The 24,965-nt window shown below is 42.6% G+C and overlaps 1 protein-coding gene across 17 annotated transcripts in view; it reads left to right on the forward strand.

Moving 5' to 3' along the window:
* CACNA1C (calcium voltage-gated channel subunit alpha1 C) overlaps positions 1-24,965 on the forward strand; it is a 518,169-nt gene that overhangs the window by 50,040 nt on the left and 443,164 nt on the right. The window contains exon 1 of one of the 17 annotated variants that reach the window (XM_077935173.1): positions 6,080-6,868. The exons of the other annotated variants lie outside the window; for them this stretch is intronic. Within the exon in view, the coding sequence (XP_077791299.1) occupies positions 6,820-6,868 (49 nt within the window). The 5' untranslated portion in view covers positions 6,080-6,819. Of the gene's footprint in view, positions 1-6,079; positions 6,869-24,965 lie in introns of those variants that run through there. 17 annotated transcript variants of the gene reach the window in all.

A 24,965-nucleotide genomic window follows, 5' to 3' on the forward strand; every position in this document is an offset into this window, starting at 1 on the left:
TGCTTCAGAGCTGGAATAATTTGAATACCTATCTCCTAAGCTATGTCCAACACTTGTGTTAACTACACCAAACTATCTCTGCCACACTTTAATAGACCCAACCAGTCAGCTATAATAATAATAATAATAATAATAATAATAATAATAATAATAATATATTTATACCCCGCCCATCTGGCTGGGTTTCCCCAGCCACTCTGGGCGGCTTCCAACAGAATATTAAAATACAATAGTCTATTAAACATTAAAAGCTTCCCTAAACAGGGCTGCCGTCAGATAATGAACATGACAAAGTAGAAGGTCAAAGGTCAGTGATCATACGGACACTGCTGTTCTTTTTGGGTGGAATTCCGTAAGGTACTGGCAATTCAGGTTACACAATTAAAGTCTGTTAGTGTTCTTGCACAACAAAGCCACTTCTCCCACAAATTGCATTTTTTTGCAGTAAGGAAAGTGACAGGAAAATGCACTGGAAAGTGTGGGGGAATTATTATATATTTATTTATACCCCACCTTCTTCCCTGACAGGGGTGCCATGTCAGGGGTACCATGTCATCTAACCTCCCTGCAAACAGAATACAGTAGAATGAATGCTCATTAAACAGCAAATATTGCCATGTCTCCCTGCAAACAAATCAGGATGAATGCTCAATAAACAGGTCATCTGGAAGTACCCATCAATGAATAGGTGCACACAATAATACCCTCTCCAGACAGCATGATATGAGGTAGCACACAGCAGCATGTTCCTATTTCTATTATCAAAATTAGCATGAGGTCATAGAAGTGGAAGCTGATGTGTTTCATTTCTTAAGGTTGCTGGCTAGGTTTCTTTTCTTTTTTTTCTTACCACATCATTTGGCTCCACTGTGTAACTCTTTTATTGTAGTAAGTTACTGACTGAAGAAATGCTGAACCAGGCAACTTTAATTTTATGATAAAAATTTCCTTGGGCTAAAGTAATTAGTGCCAACTATATATATATATATATATATATATATATATATATATATATATATATGCTTTCTGTGCTGTTTTTCTACCAAGTCTTGTTTGCAGTAATTGGACTGAATAGTGTCCCATGGTGGGAACTTTGGCAGGCAGAGGCAAGAGGACAGGAGAGAGATTTCTAGATGGAAAGGACAACTTGCGCATGTGCCTGTGTACATATGTGATTTGGCTGGAAGATGACATCAGACTAATGCAGTCCATAAATTTGTGGCTTCCTGAGCCACATAGGGAGAATTTTTTTAAAAAACAAAAACACCACAAAAGCCTGTTATTCCATTTTTTTAAAAAATGATGTTAAAGGTCTGGGGGAAATGAGGTTTCTTAAAAAACAACAGAAAAGTATATCTCCACGACAAAATGAGAACGAAAGTCATGTATAATATACAATAGTGTCACACTCAAGTTGTGCTTACATATCTTCTTGGCCACCTGAATAAGCCTTAAGGCAGGTGTGGCTGCCTTGTTGCCTTCTAGTTATTGCTTGACTACAACTCCATTGACCATGCTGGTTGGAGCTGATGGGAATGAACATTCAACAACATCTGGAGGAGAACACATTAGCCACCCCTGCCTTAAGGTGCTACTGTCATAGGCCACTTGACCATGTGAATATCAAAGAGAGAGGAAATCACATTGCGGTGACGTAACTCAAATTGTGTTGTGGAAGTTATCCCCCTCTATCTGGGAATAAGCACCACTGAGTAAACATGCATAGGATGGCACTGTCAGTGTCCTCATAATTACCTGTTCCTTCCTGTTTATCAGCATCTCCGAGCAATGAGAACAATAATCTCTTCTTGGAAACAGCCCACATTGCTTGAACAGAAAGATGTTTTGGCTCTAAGCAAAATGCACGTCTCTTCTATCCATAGCGACCCTGGGCAGTGTTAAGGGCCTTTTCCACTTGAGTTTTCCTCGTGTGGGATGCTGCATGTGCATGTATGTTGTCCATGTGACTCTTACTGCCTCATAGGAAGCTGTGCCTTTTTAGTGATCAGGATGGTAACAGTTTTCTGTCTATAAGGCCAGAATTGTCATCAGATCATCATTACAACCACCATCCTGCTTACGTTCATGATCCTGGGGGGAGGTTTCTGAGTGTACATTGCAACTGTTCAGGGCAGCAAAATACCTTGATGGGTAGGTAGGAGAGGATAGGAAGCATGGAAGTGCTGAGCAAAGAAGCAATGGGGAAGAGCAGGCGGGAGTAACAGAATAAATAGCAGTTTAAGAAGCAGAGACCCAAGTGAGGGTGCTTTTTGGGGGGTGGTATTTCATATTCTTTTATTCACATATAAAACATTTTCAGAGCAGCTTCCATTCCAGATAAAAACCATATGAATTCAAATGGCATAAATGGTGGAAGAGGAAAGGCAGAGGATTGAGGGAAGAGATTTAGAAGAAGTAGGGATCTGCGGAAAGGGGAAGCCAGGGAGAATGAAGAGCTGGAATAAATTACTGCAGAAGGTTTAAGGTCAGGAAGAAATGGTGGGTTCTTGGTAGGAAGTATGTGCATAATGAATAAATGTGGAAGCCAGAAAACAGGGAGCCAGGGAATGTAGCTAGCTCTAAGAAACTGGGGAGAGTTTCCCACATTTCATATTGTTATGCCTGCCCCCACTCCAAGCAGCGAGATGCTCCAGGGGTACAGGTTTGCTTTCTTTGGAAGAAAGGCATATTACTGTTTGAGGGTAATGTTTGAGGGTTTTCAATATAGACAGATGGGTAAAGGTTGAGCATAGATAGAGGCCTGGCCAATACATTTTTGCACCTGTGGGAAAATGCAAAATGGTGCCTCCCTCCCCGCCAGGGAAAAAGGGGTGAGTGAAGATCTACATTGGGAACAAGGGGGGGAAGAAAGTTCTACACCTGGATCTGCTGCCCCTGTGGATCCTGCCACCTGAGGCAACAGCCTCACCTTGCCCCATGGGAGGGCCAGCCCTGGATGAAGCCACAGTTTAAACACTCCATCATACATCCACAAATATGCCATCCCACATCAGAGCTCCACAATGTGTATCCTTTAATGCTGTTAATTTACAGAGTTAAAAGTATTAACCACACATGATATTAAATATGGCACCTGCAGTGAAACTGGTGTTTTAACAAAGATTAAAGCCAATTGTGGAATAACGTAACAATTGCAGTAACTGCTCTGGTTCGCCAGAAGCGGCTTAGTCATTCTGGCCACATGACCCGGAAGCTGTACGTCCTCGGCCAATAAAGCGAGATGAGTGCCGCAACCCCAGAGTCGGTCACAACTGGACCTAATGGTCAGGGCTCCCTTTACCTTTAAGAAGAGCTCACCCCATCGTGGGGATTCAAACTGCTGACCTTCTGGTTAGCGGCTTAGTCATGCTGGCCACATGACCAGGAAGCTGTCTGCAGACAAACACCAGCTCCCTTGATCAGTAAAGCAAGATGAGCGCCGCAACCCCAGAGTCGTCCACAACTGGACTTAATGGTCAAGGGTTCCTTTACCTTTAGCTTTAAGAAGAGCTCTGCTGGATCATACCAAAGGCCCATTCAGTCCAGCATCCTGTGCTTACAGTAGCCAGGCAGATGCCAAACATGTTATTTTTTTCTGTCCAGGCAGGGATTTTGTTGTTTAGTCATGTCTGATTCTTCGTGACCCCATGGACCAGAGCATGCCAGGCACTCCTGTCTTCCACTACCTCCCGCAGTTTCATCAAATTCATGTTGGTAGTTTTGAGAACATTGTCCAACCATCTTGTCCTCTGTTGTCCCCTTCATACCTAGATTAAATGTTCATTGTCTGGGATGGTGGGAAGTCTAACTCTGTTCCACTCAAGGAATTCCTTTCTTTAACCATTTAGCTCTCATTCAAACACATCCCCTAAATATCCTGGACTACTCACACTCTTTTGTCAAATCCAGGAACTTGTAACCCTCCAGATTTCGAACAGAGCAGATGGATTTTTAGCAGCAGGTACCAGATTCTGGTAGTGACAAATCAGTTAATGCTTTAATCCTCCATCTCTCACTCATATCAAGAAGAGCCTGCCTATTCAAAAGCACTACCTTCTGGCCAATTGCTAACACTTGGAAAGCCTGCTAGGACAACACGACAGAGAAAGTGTTGTGATCACACTTGTGATGGGATTAAAAATTGAGCAGCTGTACCGCGAATGGCGGCGGTAGGAGGGGCATTTGGACAACTAAGTGCTGTTAATTTTCTTTTGAGATTTGTTTTCTCCTCTTCCCCAACCTGTTGTTGGCTGTGTGTCGTTCACAGTAATGTACCGCTGCGCTTTTAAAACTGCTTCGCTCTCCCGTCGCCGCCCTGTTCCCGAAGATGTCTGCTGCGAAGCATTCAAGGCAAAGGGACTTTTTCTAGCAAACTTCGCCGCGAAAAGTTCGCGCATTGCCGCCTTCGCCACGAGTCCCTCAGTTCTCCCGCTTGTCCCGCCCCCAGCCTCCCACCGCCCAGTGGCTGAGAAGACCCTCCAACCCTAAACCTTATTCGCATTGCAGACCCTCTCGCGGTGCAGCGAATAAGCGTGTCAGGAGCGGATCTGTTCGCAAAGGCGAGCGAACCAAGGAGCTACTCCTGCTGCGCCTCTAGCAACGAATCGCGCTCTGTAAGCCTGGATTTTAGCCGTTGGTTAGCGGCCTGCCCTTCCGCACTGCTGGGGAGCAAGTCCCACTGAATTCTGCGGGGCTTACTCATGCGTAAGCGCGCAGCCCGGACGCAACGCGCGTGTATTGGGAACATAGGGAACAGGGCGTTCCGCGCGTCTTGCTTCCGAGTAAACACATATCAAAGCCGGGAGCTCGACGCGCCTCGCCGGCTTCTCGGAGAATCGCAGCGCTCCGCTAGCCAGCAACCCCCCCAAGTGCGCAACTCAGACCCGATTAGCTTCTTAGATCGCTGCGATGGAGAGGTGGCGGCATGCTTGGATAAAGGGGGACGTGCAGTGTACGTAGAGACACACACACACGGCACGATCCACTCTGCACCGCTTGTTTAACATGGCAGCCCTGCGAGAGCCCCAGATAAGGCGCGCCACACACGCGCTGCCTGCCTGCCTGGCTTCCCAGCGGGCTGGCCAGGAGCCATCAGCATCTCCGTGGCTTTGGGAAAGGTGGGGACGCCTAAAGAGAGCGGACTCCCACCCCAGATGGAGGGGAGGAACGTCCCCTCCATCTCTCCTTCCAACCTCAGGTTTTTATTATTTTTTTTCGGTGTGTCTACTGTGGATTTGGAAAATCTCGGCTCAGTTAATCCGTTTCAACATCTGTGCCTCCTCTCTCGCCTCTGCTAGCGCTCTCTCTCTCTCTCTCTCTCTCTCTCTCTCTCTCTCTGTGTGTGTGTAGGTGTACACCAAGCTTCTCGGCAACAACTGATCAAATCCAACACACCAGCAACCCTTTTATTGCTATTGTGATGATTTATTGTTATTGGGTGCGTGTGTGTGTGTTCAACCCCGCCCCTAAAAACAAAACAAAACACGCCGCTCTAATAAAGCTGCTACAGATTCTAGCAACATTATTTTGTCCCTTCTTTAACATGCAGATCACAGATAAATTTCAGCGCTGGAAAATTGCAGGCTTTTTTTTTTTTTTAAAGAGAGAGCACAATATTGACAAATCACACGGAGGGGGTCGATGTGGTTGGTGTGTGTCAGGGTTGCTAGAGCGGAGAAGAGAGGCGACCTGCTTCGTTGGGGAACCTTCTAACCGTCTGTTACTTTTTTGAAAAAAAAGTAAACCCCCATTTTACCTACCACGATCCCCCCTCCCCACTTTTTTCCCCCCATGCAAGCCAGATTCAGCTTGCCTTCTTGACGTCATGTCTGTAGAAAAGGTTTCAGCAGCGGCAGCGGCAAAAACCCACCGCCAGGCGCAGTGAACCGAGGGGAGGGGAGCGAGGGGCAGAGGGAGGCATGTTAAACTTTCAGATCAAGTCCTCTGGCTCCTAAAAAAGGCGAGGGGAGGTGCTTGCTGCTGCCGCCGCCGCCGCAGCTGGAACATCTGGAAGTGTTCATGGTGTCTGTCTGTCTGTCTAAAGGAGGAAGGAGGGGAGGGGGAGAGAAGCGGGAGCGAGTCTTCTGCTGAGGGAGGGGAGGGAGTGAGGGGCTGGGACTAGCGCTCTCTCTGCAGAAACAGCTCCCTGCCAACAGAGCGCGCGGAATTGGCTTCGAAGAGGAGAAGCAGCCGCCTTGGAACAGCTCTTCGAGGTCGCCTTTTTCTCTCAGCCCCGCTCGCTTCCCTCTCCTAGTTGGTGGATCTAAGCAAGAAAGACACTTGAACCCTCCTGAGATATTCTCTCTCCCCACCCTCCCGCTCCAGCACCCTTCTTGGATGCTTATTAGTGTCCCCCCCTCCCCTCCCCTCGGCTGTTTTCTCCCACCTTCCTTTCCCTTGCTGATCTTTTCTCTTCTCCCCCCACCGTCTCCTCTTTTTAAAACAAACAAACAATAAAGATCTAAAGGAGCCGCTTCTCCTTCTGCCGCTTCTCGACGGTGTGAGCAGCGGCCAGAGGTGCTGGGCTCAATTCTTTGGCAGGGTCCCGGATGTTCTCTGAGGATGCTTTGCAATTGCACTAAAGGAGGCAGTAGTGGAAAGGATCAGTTTTTGGGCTTTGATGCAATCATGGGAATCAGGTAATAACCGAACGGGGGAATTTTAATCGTCGCAGAAGCTCCGGTTTCTTCCGTGAACTGTTCACCCCATCTGCTGTTGCTTTTTCTTTTCTTTTTTTTTCTTTTGGATTTGGAGGAATTAAAACCCTGGACTCCTGCTTGGGTTGTTTTTTTGGGGGGTGCTCCTCGTTCCTCTACTTAAATGGTCAATGAAAACAAGAGGATGTACATCCCAGAAGAAAACCACCAAGGTAAGCTCTATCCTGAGACCCCACAGTCTTGTCTCCCCCCTCCCTCTGTCTCCCTCTCCTCCCCCCTCTCCCCCTTACTGTCCTTTCCTTCTTCTGAAGATGCTGGAGAAAGCAACGTGAAGAGCGGGAGGGGAAAGGGTGGTGGGAGATGGTCCTCCGCCGCCACTACGCAGACGGGACCGCGGGTGACATGAGGAGAGATCTGATGCAGTGATCTTGTCAAGGCTGGTGGTCGCGGGAAACAAAACAAGCCCACCAAGCAACCCCCCCCCACGCTTTTTCTCCCCCAGCCTTATCCTTGGCCAGCAATATTAAGCAAGGCAAAGTTGCTTTCTGGTGGTGGAAGAGCGTGTGGAGCTGGCAGGAGGGACGTCCAGGAGTTTGCAAGACCGAGGGTTGTTGCTTCAGATCTCGTCTTCGTTGCTTCTTCCAGGGCGGGCTAACCTTCCTCATAAAAAAAAACTACCATGTTTTTGGAGGCATGGGGAAGTTGGGGTCATTTTCGGGGCCCCTCCCAACCCCCATTCCCTTCAGGATTTTACAGCCCGATCCAGTGCATGTTTGCTCGGAAGTAACTTCCACTAAGTTCAACTCCAAAGGAAAGGGCTGTATGGTGGCCGTCTGCAGTCCTACGTACCCACTTACCCACAATTGAATGCAGTGGAGTTTACTTCCAAGTACCTCCGCATAGTCTTGCGCTGTTAGTAGAGGAAGTGGAAGATTCTTAGGGATATCTGGGGTGGCAATGCCTCAACAGTTGGGAAGCAAAGCTATCGATCTCTTTGCCACCTCATTAATTGGAACCTAATTGCAACGTCTCAAAGTCCCTTGCCCAATAGAGGGCCGCCTAGGCTGCCAACCAACCTATACCCAGTTACTTGTGAGTAAGCCCCATTGAACTCGATGAGACTTAAATATATGACTGCGCTGTTGGAGACTCTTTACCTCCTCCCTCTGCTATGCTCTGCCACCCATCACTCAGAAGACTGTGGCCTCCTTTTCATAGGTAGAAGGCAAATCCTGACGCCAGACAGACACAGGAGGGCTGCTGAGTATGTGTGTTACGTACATATTATATACCCCAAAAGAGGAAGACCTCCTGCTGTGGTGGTGATTGCTTTTTAAACATTGAAAATAGGGAAGACCCTTCCTTTTCTGCGCCCATCGGAGCCAAACATTCCTGGAGGTGCTTTTAAGAGCAGCTTGTGAGACCAGGAGCTAGATCAAATCAACAAGGGTGGTGGGGAGATAACTTGTTTTCTTTTCTTTTAACTCTCCAAGTTATTATCGTTTCCTGGCAGTCCCCTCCAAAGGGGTTGTGATTTGGACCCTTCTGGTTAGCTTCTACTGGGTGGTTCCAACCCCACCCCTCTTGCTTAGATAGATGTACCAAAGAGACCCATCATCATGATTGTCTTAGTAGAGAGAAGTCTGCTGGCAGCTCTGTGTGTGTGTGTGTGTGTGTGTGTGTGTGTGTGTATGCTTGTGCACATGCATGTCCCAAAGACCCTTGTTCTTTCCATCTTCTCTGCACTCCCTGATAAGGCAGGCTGCCCCTTACCTTTCCTCTTACCACCTGTCATTGCTCCTCTCATCTCACCCAGTAGCACCAGAGTGCTGAGATTCTTGGCACTGTGTGTCGTAGGGTAGGAAGCAGGCTGTTATCTCCATGTGGAAATAAATCAATCCAGAGTATCTCCAGTTTAGTTTTCTTTCAAGTATAGGGATCTCAAGGTACCAAAGATAGGAAAGGCAGTTGGAGTTGACAGCACTGAACCAATGGCTCAGATACTTATTCTTTCAAAGTGGGAAATATATGTGCTTGAACTCTTTCTTTGCTTAGCCCTAAAGGGATTTAGGCTGCAATCCTATATCCGCTTACTTGGGGCCCTCTTGATCCAACTTGCTAAGCTTACTTTTGAGTAGATTTCTATGGGATTTCACTGTTAGTGGCAGAAGGGTGTCCAGGTTGGGGGGGGGAGAGAGTTCAGGACACCTGCACCTTTTTATAATGGTGTTAAACAGGGAATCTCAGCAGGTGTGACATACCAGAAAGCTTTAGCTCCTACATTCCTTCTCCACATTTCTTAAAAGTGCAGAAGCCCTAGCCCCTTTTGCACCTGGACCATTCTTAAGGAGAGAGTGAAATCTACGTATATAAAAGTGTGTATTTGATTGTGGCACACTTGTGTGTGTGTGTGTGTGTGTGTGTAGATTTTTAAAAAGTTCCAGCGGTCAAAATCTTGTAATACACCGACCTGAAAATATATTTTTTTGTCATCACCATACCATAACAAGTACCCCAAAAAGGTGAGATGCTGGGTTCGTTGCATCTCGTGCCCTGTTTTGCTTTTGTCCTCTTAGCCATGTGCTTCTGTCACGCACTAGTATGTGTGTGCTTTGTGCTTTGCTGCTGACAACGCTACTGATAAGTGGACCAAAGCTCGGCCTCCATAGCAATATGCCAAATGCTATGGCAACCTGAATCCAGCTCCCTACTTACCAGCTGCAGTGATTATATAATATAGAGAGAGCAGGGTTGCCATCCCTCCTTTCTTGCTGCAGATTAATTTCTTGTTGCTCCCAGGCAAAAGGCAACACTTTTGCAGTGAAACTCCACATTTTGTGGTGGGAGGAACACTATAATAATTTGTGTTTATTTGACCCCCCCCCCTTAACATGACATGAGGGTTAAACCCGAAAATGATCACAAATAAAGAACCATCTGTAAACGTTTCATTTCTTGAAGGTCTTTTTGAAAACTTCCATCCTCACTAATCACCCTTTGCCTGATTTTAAACAATACAGTTATTCGTCACAAGTTTGCTACCTTTTTCCTCCCAAGGTCTCAGTCCTTAGGTTTTATAAGGATGGTCTCCATAGATTTTGTAGCCCAAACTATGTATTGGTTTGCGGTGATGATGGCGAAGAACAAAATTTACAACACACTAATCCTGGGATAGAGCGGTATAATTAGAGCAAAAGTGTTGAAAGGAAAGGATTAGAAAGATTATTGTAGAGGGAGAATCTGGCTGCCCATCTTTGCATTGGAAAAGTCTAATTTCAGGGGACTAGAATTTCTCAGGTAACATTTCCCCAGCAGTTTCCAGCACAGAAATGAATTCTTAGCACACACGCACACACACACACACATGATAACCTGTGTGATAACTTTGGATAAGATGAATCGGAGTAGGCCTCACCTGTCCTTTATTGTTGTGCTCATACCAACCAACTAATTTACCTGACTTTCTGAACTGGAACTTAGGGAGTCAGCAAGCCACATGATAAGGCACTGGAAACTATATAATACAAACAGGAGAGTTTTGTTGTGATCCATCCACACCACTTAGTTTCTTAATTATAAAAATATGTGTTCTTTTTACATTGTTCTTTTTATTTAATATTTTTTTCTTTCCTACACTTTACCATAGGGTCCCAGAATGGGTTACAACAATAAAATATACAATTATAAAACAAATAAAGTTGTGACCCTAAAACTTAAAAAAGCATTCTCATTCTGTAGCTTACAGACAGAAATGTTATTAATATTTGGATTTAGCAGGACCCAGTACAATTTCTATTCCTCATTTATTGCAGGGAAAAAGAGGAGTTGTCTGAGCTGTTACTATTTTTTTTAAAATAAAAATAATCCTTCTGCATGTTTAATTGTCCCACCTAATAAACAATATTTTCGGGGTGGTGTGGGGTGGTGGAAATAATTACTTTTGACTGTTGAGCATATGTCTTTTTAGAATATATGTGTTTTTTGTGCTGGATGATTGAGGACGTACAAGAAAAAGCTTTTACAACTAGCTACATCATATTTAAAGTGCATGTGGGATTCAGATTCAACTCAGATAGGTATCTGTAAGGTATTTTATTGTGAACACTTTGCACTGGTAAAACTACAGAGTGGATTAATTAGGGAGGAGGGATCTTGATTTGCAATCCTCTATACACATTATGGAGTGCCTGGAGGTCAGCTGACCCATTTGAGTTACAAACTATAATTTCAGGTGTGCTTCAGAGCTTGTCACTACATGGTGCTGGCTATATCATGTTGACAGAGAAAGGGGCTGTTATCTGGGGAAACATGCTGGCCCAAGAGTTAAGCAATGAGCCTTTCAGTTATTTCACGACAGGATTATGAAGAGGGGCATGGTGATGGATGGTGCTGTGGGGATTCTACCTCTGCCAGAAGGTGGTGCTACAGGGCTAAGGAGTATAAAAATAAATCCTAAGTAATTGGAAAGCTCAGAGCATATCTATATACCACTCTCCTGGGAATCCTGGGAACTGCAGTACTGTGAAAAGTGCTAGGTGCTAGGGATCTCCAAACAAATTATCAACAACCTCATCAAACTGTGCTCTAGAAATCCTTGATCATGATGGGGAGCAATGACAGTTAAAAGTGATAGAAAGCTTGCATACATTTTCAGTGTAGATGTGTCCCGATTGTCAGGAGAGACTGCTTACCGATACTTGCCCATCCTATATTAATAAATGATCTACGCCAAAGGCAGGACTCTCTATTCTTCATAGACAAGATCCTCTAAACGATTTATGCAAAAACACCCGGAATGCTTTCTGTTCACTTTTGGGTTTTGCTTATGTTATGCCATTTCAGCAGATTCCGACTGGTTTCTTCTGCTACCAGAACTAGGGCTTTTTGGGACGTATTCAAAACTAGGTCATCTTGTGGTCTCTCCCCCCTCCCACTTTTTATTGAAATTGTTCCTCATCAGTCTTCCCTGCGCCCCAGTCCCCAAATAACTTTCTTAACTATGTTACATAAAGGGATTTAGTCAGGATGCTACACATCAGGTTACTCTCCCCTCTTCTATAAGTCTTTGTAAACAAGTATCGGTAATATATTCCTAGCAGAGGAGAAGCCAGCATTTAAAGAGTGAAAGATTTTAGGCCTTAATTTCATATGTAAAAATTACCAGTGCATTTCCCCAAAGTTCATAATTTATGGTTGACTTTTGTTTCATCCTGTTACAACACAAGCTCACTAGAAATCCATCTACCCATTAATTCACTCTTGCTATTTCTTTCCTATGTTCAGCTCGACAACCTGACGTTGAACATTTTTACAATCCAGTCTTAAAGTGTGCTTCACCAGCATGAAAATTGTTATGGTGGAGCATAAGTACAGCTACATCATTCTTCTTCTTTTAAAATTGTTTTATTCCAAGTAACATTTTAACAGATCAGTTTCATTTGTTGAGACATTAGTGTTACATTAGGAAGAAAATGGGAAGAGAAGTACAGGGGGAAAAGGCGAGTGGGGGTGGGGTCGGGTGGCGATGTTTCTATTTTACTTAATATATGTGTGGGGTTTCGTGTCAGCATCGCTTGTGCAGGTTCTCTGCTATTCGCTTGTGAAGTACAGCTACATCATTCTGATTACATCGCATATTATGACATAGCAGTATCCAAGCACCATTATGACATTGTTGCAGTATTAATCGCAGGCGTTTAGTGTTTGGGATGGAAGTGACTTCTCAGAAATTATGCTGATAATTTCTCATCTTAAATTGTGGTTTTTGTTTTGAGTTGCTGTGATTAAAAATCATGCGACATGATATATATTCAAAATTAAATTTGCCCCTAAATTTAAGAATTTATTGGATTGAGGTTAGGGTTATCAAGTTAGATGATGTTTATGCATCTAATTGTGAGGACATATATTTTTAGTTTTGTAAATGCTGGGCTCATATGCACACTGACCTCAGAGTAAACTCAATTGAACACAGTGGGCTTTACTTTTGAGTAAATATGTGTGTTTTGAGTAAAGATTGTGTTGCACTTTTAAGTACCCTCAGGTGAAGCCATTTAAGAGGTCCCCCTCTATCAGTGGTTGTAAGGAGGAATTAAAAGTAATAACAACGGGTGCTACTTTTTGTTTTTGTTGCAATTAATCTTGAATATACTGTATATCCAAAAGCAACCCTTTGAATTTTGCTTGCTTGCTGAGTGTAAATGTGCTGGTGAACAAAATTACTGCAACACATTATACGTGGGGCTGCCTCTGAAGACAGTTTGGAAACTGAGGCTGGTGCAGAATTCAGCAGCCAGGTTGCTCACTGGGGCAAGAGGGTTTGAGCATGTTACACCGATTCTGCCCTGACTGCACTGGCTGACAATTAGTTTCCAGGCCCAATTCAACATACTGCTTTTGACCTATAACACCTTAAATGGCTCAGAACCGCAATACCTCAAGAATTGCCTCTTCTTATATGAACTGATTTGAACCCTGCAATCATCATCTGAGGCCCTTCTTTGTGTGCCTCCTCCATGAGCGGTCTGGAGGGTGGAGGTACGAGAGTGGGCCTTTTCTGCAGTGGCTCCTCATTTTTGAATGCTCTCTGCTGGAAGGCTTGTCTGACTCATTCATTCCATATCTTTAGACTCCAGGAGAAAAACATTCCTCTTCTCCCAAACCTTTGGCTAATTAAACAATTGATGGTCTTTTAAACTGTTATCAACTCTTATCAGGGGAGTTATCGTTTTTGTTTGTTTCTATGTTATGTATTTCTGCGTTTTTATATTGCAAACCACCTTGTGATCCTTGGATGAAGGGTGGTACATAAATTTAATAACAAACAAACAAACAAACAAACAAACAAACAAACAAACAAACAGTCTTTGCTATAATTCTATAGCCAATGATTACTTAGTCTTTACCCTCAAACTGTAACATTAGCATTTGGGAGTTAGAATGTATAGCTGAGACTCCCAGGAAGGTGATGGTGGGCAAACAGCTGATAGACAGGGAAAGGACAAGAGGGTTTGTGTATAAATTATTGCTGTGGTCTTTGGTGCTGGAGAACCACAACAGAAAAGGGTTAATGGAGTCCCATCCTCTGCATCTCTACATCAGTTAAGGTGGTCAAGTGTCCTCCTTTACAGAGACCCATCCTGTGTATATGAAGGGCTGTCCACTCCGAGTCTGGTTTAAAGATAAAGAACCATAAGGAGGCAGAGCAGGAGGGGTCTTGAAGTTGCTCATCCACAGTTTGCCACTTGAACAGCAAACTGAGTAGGCAGACGCAGAGGTCACCTGTTCACAGTCAAGTCGTCTTGTGCTATAAGACAACATTTCCAGACTGCGGTTGTTTGGGGGTAGGATTCAAACACAAATTCAGGCTGCAGAATTATAGTTGCTTGGGAGATCTTGTGCAACAAATCCAGTTCCCCAAAAGATTGAACAATAAGGAAAGTGATGGGAAATGCACAGGAAAATGTACGATAATATAGCTTTGGTGCAACATCATTTAACCGGCACACAAATCAGAACAAGTGCTCATTTAATAGCCAACGTTGCCTCATCTCCCTGCAAACAAATCAGCATGAATGCTCAATAAATATGTTGTTTGGAAGCGCCCTTAGCTACTGTCATTGTATTTCTTTCTTTTTCTGTTTTTGCACAACAGAATGGAAAAGGCGAAATACAAAGATCAGTTGTGGGACAGGAGCATAAGGAAATGACAAATATGTTCCCCGACCCAAAGTGTCCTACATAAAAAGCAGCTTTATAACCATGCTGGAGTTATAAGTGAACTGCAGCTGTACTTCTCTGCTCTTTTTGGTCCTTCTGAAATCATGGCTGAATAGTAACACTGATGCATGCATGTATTCAGGGGCATTCTGCACTCAACTCACCGTAAAAGGATTTTTTTTTTAAAAAAGATGACAAGCTTTGAGATAGAAGTTTTATTTAGGTTAGGCAACTGTCTAAGGGGCTCCTCTAATTGGTTCTAGCAGAGCTTTTCCTCTAGTGGCAACTCCGTTTAAACTCTTTAAGGTCGAATAAATTGCTCTGTAATGCTAAAAAAAACCAAAACCCCCACATATATACAGATGTTCCCAAAATGAGTAATCACCTTCTGTGCTTTCCCCCCAAGTACCACAGGTTGTATTGAAGAATGGCTAATTGAAATATATTTTTATGGTTCAGGAACAGGGATATGTACTTGACTTTAAAAGGAATCCAGCAGTATTGTTTCCTCCTTGTTTTCATTCCTCTCTTAGTCTATCTGAATTCAGATATTTCGCTTGGGGTGGGGGCACTCACATAGTAAAGTCCTCCCAGGGTGCTACAGCACTTCAGAATGTGGATGAAGGAATGGCATATCTATCTATCTATCTATCTATCTATCTATCTATCTATCTATCTATCTATCATCTATCTATCTATCATCTATCTTTCTATCTATCTATCATCTATCTATCTATATCTAGCTATCATCTATAATATTGGTCTTGGTCTGATGAGACTTTAACACCTACTAAGATGGTTTTTATAATGTTGATTTTCATACTGCTGTTCTTTTGATTGTTGCTTAATTATTTTATTATGTTGATTGTTTCTTTATGAACCCCCCTTGAAATGCTTACTGAAGGGTGTAAAGCTACAAAATAAATAGTGCCCTTTATCAAACTCTCCTGCATTTTGAAAGCTAGCAGCTCGGAAAGTCTGTCTTTAGGCTTCTCCCTTACACTCTTGATTTCCATGTTCAGTTTTTTTACACTGAGCAGCATTTGAAAAAGAAAAACATTTCCCTGTTCCTGAACTCTGAAATGGTATATGTCCATTTTCATGATATTTGAGTACAGTACAGGAACCAACAACAGTTGCAGGTTTGTTACATTTAAGCAACTGTTAATGTGAATGTGACCATACGCAAAATGCAAACTAACTGGGGTTTCATTACTAAACCATACTTTAATTATTACATGTGCTGAATGTTGTGACAATTTCTTATTAACTTGCTGTAACAATATGACGGTTGAATTGACTTTGAAATAAAGTGCATTAGGCTGAAACTCAAAACATACTAGTAAGAAGTAACCTCCCTTGAACACAGTGGGACTTCTTTCTGAGTAAGCATGCCTAGGATTGTGCCAGTATTAAATTATCTGTCAGCAGGATGGAATCAATGAATGGCCATTTAATTTAGGCATTGGGCTGAACCCAACTATGCTTTGCTCAGAATTGACCCACTGAAATTAATGAACTTAAGTTAGCCATGTCAATTAATTTCAATGGGTCTACTCTGAGTCAAACTAACATTGGATACAACCCTTGGTTTATTACTCTTAACATTGATTATTAGTATTATTCAAGACACTTATACTAACCCTGTGTATTATTCTGACCATGTATTTTGGTTTAACTCAAGTTAATAATGACGTTAAATCATTTAAAGGGTGCATTTCACACAGGAGCTTCCCTCTTAGGGCAAATAGAAGTTTCGGGGTGCAATGTTTCTGTTGGAAAAACAGCTCAGGGGAAAAGAATTAACTTCCTTTCCCCATGCTGTGGCCCTGATCCAGATAGGGGACCCTTGTGGCTCCTTTTTATTATTATAAAAAAGGCATTTATAGGCAATCATGCATTTTACATATTGTCTGGTTTGGTCCACTTCATATCTTACAACAACCCTGGACAATAAGTCAGTATTTTTATCCACATAATGCAGATTTGGGGGTCTGGGGTTGAGGCTCAGAAGTGTGGTTTGCAAATTTCACTGCAGATGTGAGATTTGAACTAAGAGCGCTGGCTTTTAGCTGTTGTGCTGAAGTAAATTTCATCTGCAGGGAATGGGGTCAACTAAAAGATAACCACAACTTTCTCATACCCTAAAAGATTACAGGATAGAAGTGGCAATAAAAAAATCCTTCCTCTTTATAAAGGCATCTAATATTTCAATCTGAGGCATGGGAAAGACTAAGCAAAAAGGTTACAAGTTCAAGGACTCAAACATAATGGCAGGGAGCAGCCTCTTTGCTCTTTTTTATATTTTGCTCTAGTCTAAATCCTATCCACTATATTACATTGATCAGCTCTCATTTACTGGCATTTTTAAGTCTTCTGTCCCAAAGTTGCCCCACAAGGTGTGATGACCTGTCTTTCAATTTCAAATCCAGAAGTGAAAGAAGGTGCAGAGTGTGGGTACCAACCTTTTTGGGCCAATGGACACATTTGGAATTTTTTTAAAATATCATGAGCACCAGTCACAAAATGGCTGCCATGGGAGTGTGCATAACACAAAATGGCTCCATTGGGCACGTGGCATAACACAGAATTTCTGCCTTATCTAAAAGAGCAGAAAAGTTGACATGTCCACAAAATGGTGTGAATATGTTCCCTTATCAGCCCCCCATTAATGTGGAAAAGGCACCTAGACCATTCACTGCTGCACTGACTCACAGATAAAAGCTCTTTGCACCTCTTGGGTGGGTGTCCAGTCTTGGCATCCAATGAAATGTGAGTATGTTAAAGGGGCTTGTTCCATGCAGGAGAGGCTGAGCCAGTGTAAAAAATAACTGATCAGGAATAGCCATCTCTTGTACACTGGAGAGTTTTGAGGACATACTGAGAACTTCCACAGGCACCACAGAAGGTACTGGCAGGCACATTGGTGCCTGCATGTGCCACACTGGCGACCGCTGCTGCAGAGGCGGTGGAAGCTGCAATAATGCAATTTGGTGTTGGAACATTTAAAAGGAGTGAGGACTCCCCTCATCAACCTCCAACATTTTTACTCATCCTCACTAAATGGGTTGTTTATGCATTTTACTCAGCAGAAGATTCCACCATGTTCAATAGGGGTTGCTACCTAGTAAATGTCTTTCAACGTAAAACATATTCTGAAACATGCTTCTAGATTATTTAGTTCCCAGCATGTAACATTTGCCTTGGGGTGTTTTGGAAAACAAAACAGTTGAAAAGACTGAACATGACACCATAATTATAAAATAAATGTGGACTAATAAAGTAATTAAGCCAACATTTCTTCCTATAAGCATTACAAGGGAACAGGCTACCCTCATGTTGTTGATCAAATTTCAGATTGTTGTTTTTTTTCCAAGAGAAGAAGAAAGAGAGAAAAGGGATGTCTGTTTTTCTCAGATGGATATAAAAGGGCATTTACAAAGCCTGCCTTCTCAAAATGTGATGCTTTATTGGTGAACTTGTGAAGTTCCCTTCTGCAGATTTCATGTCCAATTTTGTCAGACAAAATAAGCTTTTAAGATACATGGGGTAACAATTGCAGAGTTTGTCTCTGCAAGGCAGTCTGGGCATATCGCATTCCAGCTGCATTTGCTCTCCTTCGTGCATTATTGACCACAATACTAATTCTGAAATTGTAACCTGTCTTAAATTATCTCATTACAAGCACCACAATGCATGTGTTGTAGATAAAGGAGGAGCAATGGTTTTCATTCTGGAGTTCATGTGACTTCACATAAAATTTATTTCAAAACCACAGGAGTCTCTGTGGTAAAAGGTTTAAGTGCATGACACATGTAAGAGAGCTCCACTGTGACACCCACTGACACTTCTGTGGTGGCTGTTCATGTGCTCAAATTCCAGAGCTATATAAGGGCGTGACTGGAAGCTCATAAATGTGATCCAGAATGTAAGAGACTTCTGTGCTACAGAAAGAAGCAGTAAATGGGAAGGAAAGAGATTGTTTCAGGGCTTGGGCTGGGAAGACTGGGTGGTGGGTGGGTAGGAGGCAGAGCAATGGGGAGCAGTGATTAAGTTGGAAATGGAGGTCTGATGCAAACTGATGCAAAAGTGTGGAGAAATGAATTTAAGCTGGGGGGAGGGGAGAGAGAAACTGAGAGAAATTGAAAGTGATAGTTTCACCCACTCCTACTCCTCCAGGTCCTTTGTAGCCTTCTCAGGTTACGCCATTCTGTGCTCCCCAAACTCATGTGTCCTTTTGTCAGTACTTTCATTCTTGAGTCCTCTGTTTTTCCTCATCCTTGTCCTCTTTGTTTCCTGCTTTTGCCTGGCTTCCTTCAGGACTTTCCTCCTTCAGAGCAGTTATCTCAGCATGAGGTACCAGTTAAACACATTGATTCAGTTAAATGTAATGGCATTTGTACCTAGATCAAGATTTAATCAAAATCTACTCAGGTACATGTTCCTTCTCTATGCCCTGCATAACCCCGCAGAGGTGCAATTCCCTGTAAATAGCTTTTGCCTTGATTGGAATGTGGCCCACTTGAATAAACGAGTGTGTGGTGATGTAGGAGCATATATATAAATATTTAAAGTTTGAGAGGGCTAGGGAGATAGATAACATGTGTAAAATTGCCAGGAAAGATCACCACGCCATCTTAATGCACTGTGTTATCTGCATACTGCAGTATGGCACAAAAGCATTTCAGAAAACATCTGCAATCTGCATACTTAGTGTAGAGAATACAACACCTGCAGTTCTGGGGGATATACCTGGAACTTGAAGCACACACTTGGGAGATTATGGTAAGCCTTGGGTCTAGTTCTTGCTAAAATAGTATCCTCTGGGATGTACCATTCAAGACTATAAATGGGGGTTCATAGAAATGAATGCTCCCTGCACACGAATGTTTCCTCCATGCAAAACACTGCAACTCATGGGAAAGAGTTCTGGTCTACCCTTGTTCCTGACTTGCTTTGGGAGTATAGAAAACATGTTGCCATTGGAAACAGAGGGATGTAAATTTGACTTGGGTGTTGTGCTGTCTTACTTTATATGGGCTGGCATATGCTACCATTGCATTGAATAAACAAATAGTGGAACTTTTAGGCTTTAGAAGAAAACAGAAGGCCACAATCCAACACAAAGTTCAGTCACCTAAATTCAGTTGTTTCAGTTATGATCCCTCCCCTCCATTTCCCAGATTTCTGCTGTAGTGAACAATGAAGATTAGGGGATTGTCCCATGAAAAGACAAATGTATTTTCAGCCCAGCTTGTAAACACAATCACCCTGGGAACAGCTTGGACTGTGCTGGTAATGAGTTGATTTCTGTAAGCTGTGCTTGACTAGCAAGGGACAGTATGAGACTCATTACACGTGCTAAAGCTATTTTTGGTCATCTGCATACTATCCCTTGCTTTTTCCTGTAGGACTAATTGCAGTCGTTAACAGTCGTCAACAGGTTTACCATACCCATTGAGTCAATCATCCATCTCCTACTACCCTTCTAAGAAAAACCCCACCCCACCCTCCCACTATGTGGTGGGGTGTGGTCTGGTGACTTCTGTTTCAGTGTATCTGAAGAAGTGTGCATGCACACGAAAGCTCATACCCAGAACAAACTTAGTTGGTCTCAAAGATGCTACTGGACTATTTTTTAATTTTTCATTTCGACTGTGTCAGATCAACATGGCTACCTACCTGAATAATTAATGATGGTCAGTTATATTTTGTGATGTGTTTTGTATTTGTTGTATGAAGGAAATTTTATTGTTAATTATATGCTGTTCATCACCGTTATATTTTTCCTTAATGCTGGTGATATAGAAAACGTTACAAATAAATCAACAAGCCTATATGCAAAAGAATTTTTAAAAAAAGAAAAAAAGATTGCCAGTTTCATAAAGGTAAATGGGTTTGATGCAGGGTGCATAGGAATAATCCACTGTTCTCTCTGTCTGTGCAGGAGTACTTAAGCGAGGCATGCAATATTCCCCTGCATCGTGCTAAGGAGTTACATGACTAGCAGAGACATGGAAAATTGCAATGTCACTACATTAGGCAAAAAACCGGTGCACAAAAATGCATCCAACTACGTTATATTCAGGGTGGACCCATTGAAATTGCTGAACCTGTTAGTGATGTCCATAAATTCCAATGGATCTACTCTGAGTAGAAGTATCATCGGATACAACCCAAATATTTTTATTGGCCCATTTCTTTTTCAGGGGGACAATAAGTGAGTTAGAACACTTTACATAATATAATCAAAGCCATTATACACTATAATTAAATGATCTAATTTCATTTGAATATCAATAAAAAAGTAACATATTTATAATGCTTCTATTGACACTAAAAACATGCAGATACCCTTTTATATTGCATAAAATGTGTGTTGTACATCCTTAAGATTTCATCTCTCTTGAGTCTGTCCCCATCCTCTCTATCCCCCTGCTATTAGTGTGTTGCTTCCTCTGGCTCCTCTTTCACTGTTAGTCAACTTTACAATGGGAGTGTAACCTACAGCAGTCCACGAAGGTTAAGTCTTTGACATATTTAAAATATCCTGATCATGTGTCAGATTGTGTATATTGTGATTGATCCAGGAAGTACAGCTTTATATTATGTATTAATATTTATTTCAATTTTACATTTGTTTCAAATATATTCGTTGGGTATTCTTTGTTTTCACATGAAGAATTTGCACGTAGAAGAGGTTCTCCTGGCATCTCACTTAAAAATGGCCAGGTAGCAGATAAAAGAAAAGACCTTCAAATCCTGGACAGTCACTGCTAGTCAGAGCAGACAGTTCTGAGCTAGATGGGCAATTATCCTGATAAAGCAACTTCCAATTACTGCATTCATTTAAAAACCATATTGACATTCTAGAATCTGCTGTAGCATATGACTTCACAATTGCCACTATTTGATCATGGGAGATATTAAGCACTTCATACAGATTACTAAGATCCCTTAATGTTCGGCAAGGTATGGAGTAACTTTGTAATGTCAACTGACAGACAGCCCATTCAAGTCTATACTCTGTGATGGTTTTTCTTTTGAAGTGTATGTGTGGCATGTGTATGTATGTGTGTTCAGTAATGATCAATGAATCTGCTTTTGTATAAACCGGAATTTATATTTTTAGAAAGGATCTATAGAGCCTGTCCCATGAATTTGTGTTCACCCGGTGCTGCAAAGGTCACAGAGAAACTGGTTAAAGAGTATGTTTGCATAGCTTTCCAGTGATATAAGAACATATTTCAAGATTGTGCATTACAGCTCCTGAGCTATGATGCAAGCCAGGCACAGGCATTTTATCTCATAACAATGCTCCTGAATGCTCTTCTCTTAGCATTTCACCCGCCCACTTTTTTTAAAATGCCCTTGGACATCTATGTTAGCGGACAGTGTTGCCTTGACTTTTTAAAAACTTTTTGAATTACAGAAGAATCTTTTGAATGCAGTGCCTAATTTAGGGCAGGGATCTACAGAGCAATGCTGTCAGTGTCTGTTTTTGCATCTGAATATCTGATCGCACTTACTTAGTTTTCAGGCAGCCCAAGAAGATAACACTAAATACCAGTGGTGTAGCGTGGGGGGTGCAGGGGGGGCCAGCCGCACCGGGCGCAACATCTGGGGTTAGGGCAAATCCATGGGTTAGGGGGCGCAAATCCACGGGTTAGGGGGCGCAAATCCACGGGTTAGGGGGCACAAATTACTTGCCTTGCCCCGGGTGCTGATAACCCACGCTATGCCACTGCTAAATACAGAACACAGGTTGGAGAAATGTTGTGCTCCCTCAAGATGAGCTAAAAAGTTAACAGTAACTTTTGTACATGTGAAAAGTTATTGAAGACACATATGTTGCTTCTGATATCATTTCCAATTTACTTACTGGATGGCTCCACTCCTATAAACAGCAACCATGTGCAATATCATTGACAAAGTGGTTTACTAAGTCAGAGTTGGAGCAAGGTTGTGGGCTACTATACTAGATTTACCATTGTTTTAAACAAACTGTTCTGGGGTGGCTCAATCGGTAGAGCATGAGACTCCTAATCTCAGGGTCGTGTCTGAGCCCCACATTGAGAAGTAGATCCCTGTATTGCAAGGGCTGGACTGGATGACCCTCATGGTCCCTTCCAACTGTACAGTTCTATGACTGTGTACATAAAGCAAAGAATTAACAATGTTACATGAGTATCATTTGAAACTGGGGCTTAAATTATGTCACATTTTCAGAACATAAAATCATTTTGCAGTGTTGTTCCTCAGGAAATGATACTGAATGCAAAATTCTTTGCCTGTTTTTTTCAGAAGTAATTACCACTGTGTTCAATAATAAGGTAGTTTAATACTGAGACTCCAGTGGCATGCTGCCTCTGAATCTGGAGGTGCTAGATGGCCATCATGACTAATGAGGCATGGATTTAAAAGGCATCTAAACTAGGGGCCGTCATTTGCATCTTGTGACACAAAATGCCATAACTTAATTAGGTGTTGTGAAATATGTACTTTGTTTTGTCTGACCTGAATCTATTGCCAGTTTCATGGGATGACCTTGTTTGGAGAGATTCTTCTGGAGCTTTTTGCATTTCCATCCAGAATAATTGGGTGCCATCCACAACCTTGCAAGTTTGTTGCCTACATCCAGATCTTTTAGGCACTAATTAAACCACTCCTACTACAGATCCTTGGAGTATCCAACTTCATACTTCCATTTATTTTAAGATGTGTTGGTGTTTACCTACTTAATCCTTAGATCAGTGAATGGTTAAACAAGGAAACAGAGAGTAGGAGTAAACAGGCAATTCTCACAATGGAGGGAAATGAGTTGGGATCTCCTAATGATCTGTATCCTTTCAGCTCCTTCAGTGTTTGTAGCCAAGTACGCGAAACATTTGCTCCTGCATGCTGATTATCAATGTGTCTTGCATCCTAATATGGTACCTTAAGTTTGACCTGCTTTTCAGACAGTACTAAGTTTTATAAATAAGCCTCCCTCATACTAATGAGCATACAAAATCATTAGTCCCCTCTGGAAAAAATTAAAACCAACCAATCAATCATTCATGATCATCTTACTCACTAAGGCTGCGGAAGAGTTCTGACATATTTACGGTAGGTGCTTTAATGTGAAAGATGGTAGATATAAAGTTCAGGTGCCATAGGAGCCGAAAATTGTAGCGAGCATAAGTTACTTTTTGATCTACTTGTTTCAACAATTTATATGCTTCTCAACTACAATCGTCACTAAGTGGTGTACAAAAAATGCAATACATAAAAGATGGAAACTGGTTAAAATGATAAAATGAGACCAATTAAAATGTGTTCATAAGGCCCCAGAGGTTCAGCAGAGAGGGAGGCTGTTTGACCTCAACTAGAAGGGAATTCCATAAAATAGGGCCCACAATACTGAACACACGGCCCCTGGTGGATATTACCCTTGCATCCAAGTCATGGGGGACTGCTAAAACTGACTCCCATATAGATGTTAAACAGCACTGACAAGTTGGTACCCTGCAGTACACCATGGTGCACAGATCACGGCACTGTAACACAGTTTCCCAATGCTACTCTCTGGACACACACTGGAGATAGGAGTGGAACCACTGTAAAACAGTGCCTACAATACCCATCTCAAAGAGTCCATCCAAGGGGATAGTATGCTTGTCATTAAAGGTGCAGGACCCCTGCCCTCTTTTGCATCTGACAGCAGGCAAGCATTCATCATTTGCACCATATATATTTTGTGAGAAGACCATTCGTTCCCAGAAACCTTTACACTGTCTCTTATTGTCTGGCTATTGTATTGACTAGCTATTGCTGACATTGGTCTGACCTCTTATTCTGAGATAATAGGTCTCATATACTTAACCTGTTTTTGTTTTTTTTACTATGAACTGTTTCTTGTCCTGACATAATGCAATATTCCCTACCAGGGCATGATCCACAACATTCTTCAGGATCTGATAATTCACCTATGCAGAAGCTCAGGCCTGGGCTCCAGTGTGGCTCTCCATATGGGTCCCAATGTGGCTCTCTTCGTTGTGTTCCTGTGTTGTATGCAGGCAAAATGCTGCCTTCAGCCCCAGCCACCAAGTGAACTTTGTAGTTAACATTCTTATGGTCAAGGTGGAATACCATGGTTGAGCAGAATTAGCTTTTTTTCCCCACCTGGTGAACTGCATAAAGAGGCATTGTTCAGGCTCCAGGCCAGGGATTTTGACTATGTCTTCTGTGTGGGTTGTTTGCCCTCTGTATACAAGCAAAAGTATTTAATTTTCTAGACAGCATTCTGAGGGGAGGGCAGGTTCTGGGTGAATGTGTCTTGCTGTTTGGGGGAATGTCGCTTGCATGGCAGTATTGCTCTCCCCTCTCCTGTGTCTTGGCTTTGCTCCTGGTGTTTGAAATACTCTTCTGTGTTACAGCCTGCAGAAGCCTGTCACCATGTGACCCAGCCATAAGCTCAATTTGTGCTTGTGTGACTTCAGAGGCATTGCAGATGTCTATTGTCCTTTATAAACTCAGCCCCAATTCCCTTAGCAATTGCTCCTTTAGTCTTCTATCAGTCACATTCAACACAATTTTGTCCTGGAGCAT

The sequence above is a fragment of the Podarcis muralis genome, chromosome 10, assembly GCF_964188315.1.
Source record: "Podarcis muralis chromosome 10, rPodMur119.hap1.1, whole genome shotgun sequence".
Lineage (NCBI taxonomy): Eukaryota > Metazoa > Chordata > Lepidosauria > Squamata > Lacertidae > Podarcis > Podarcis muralis.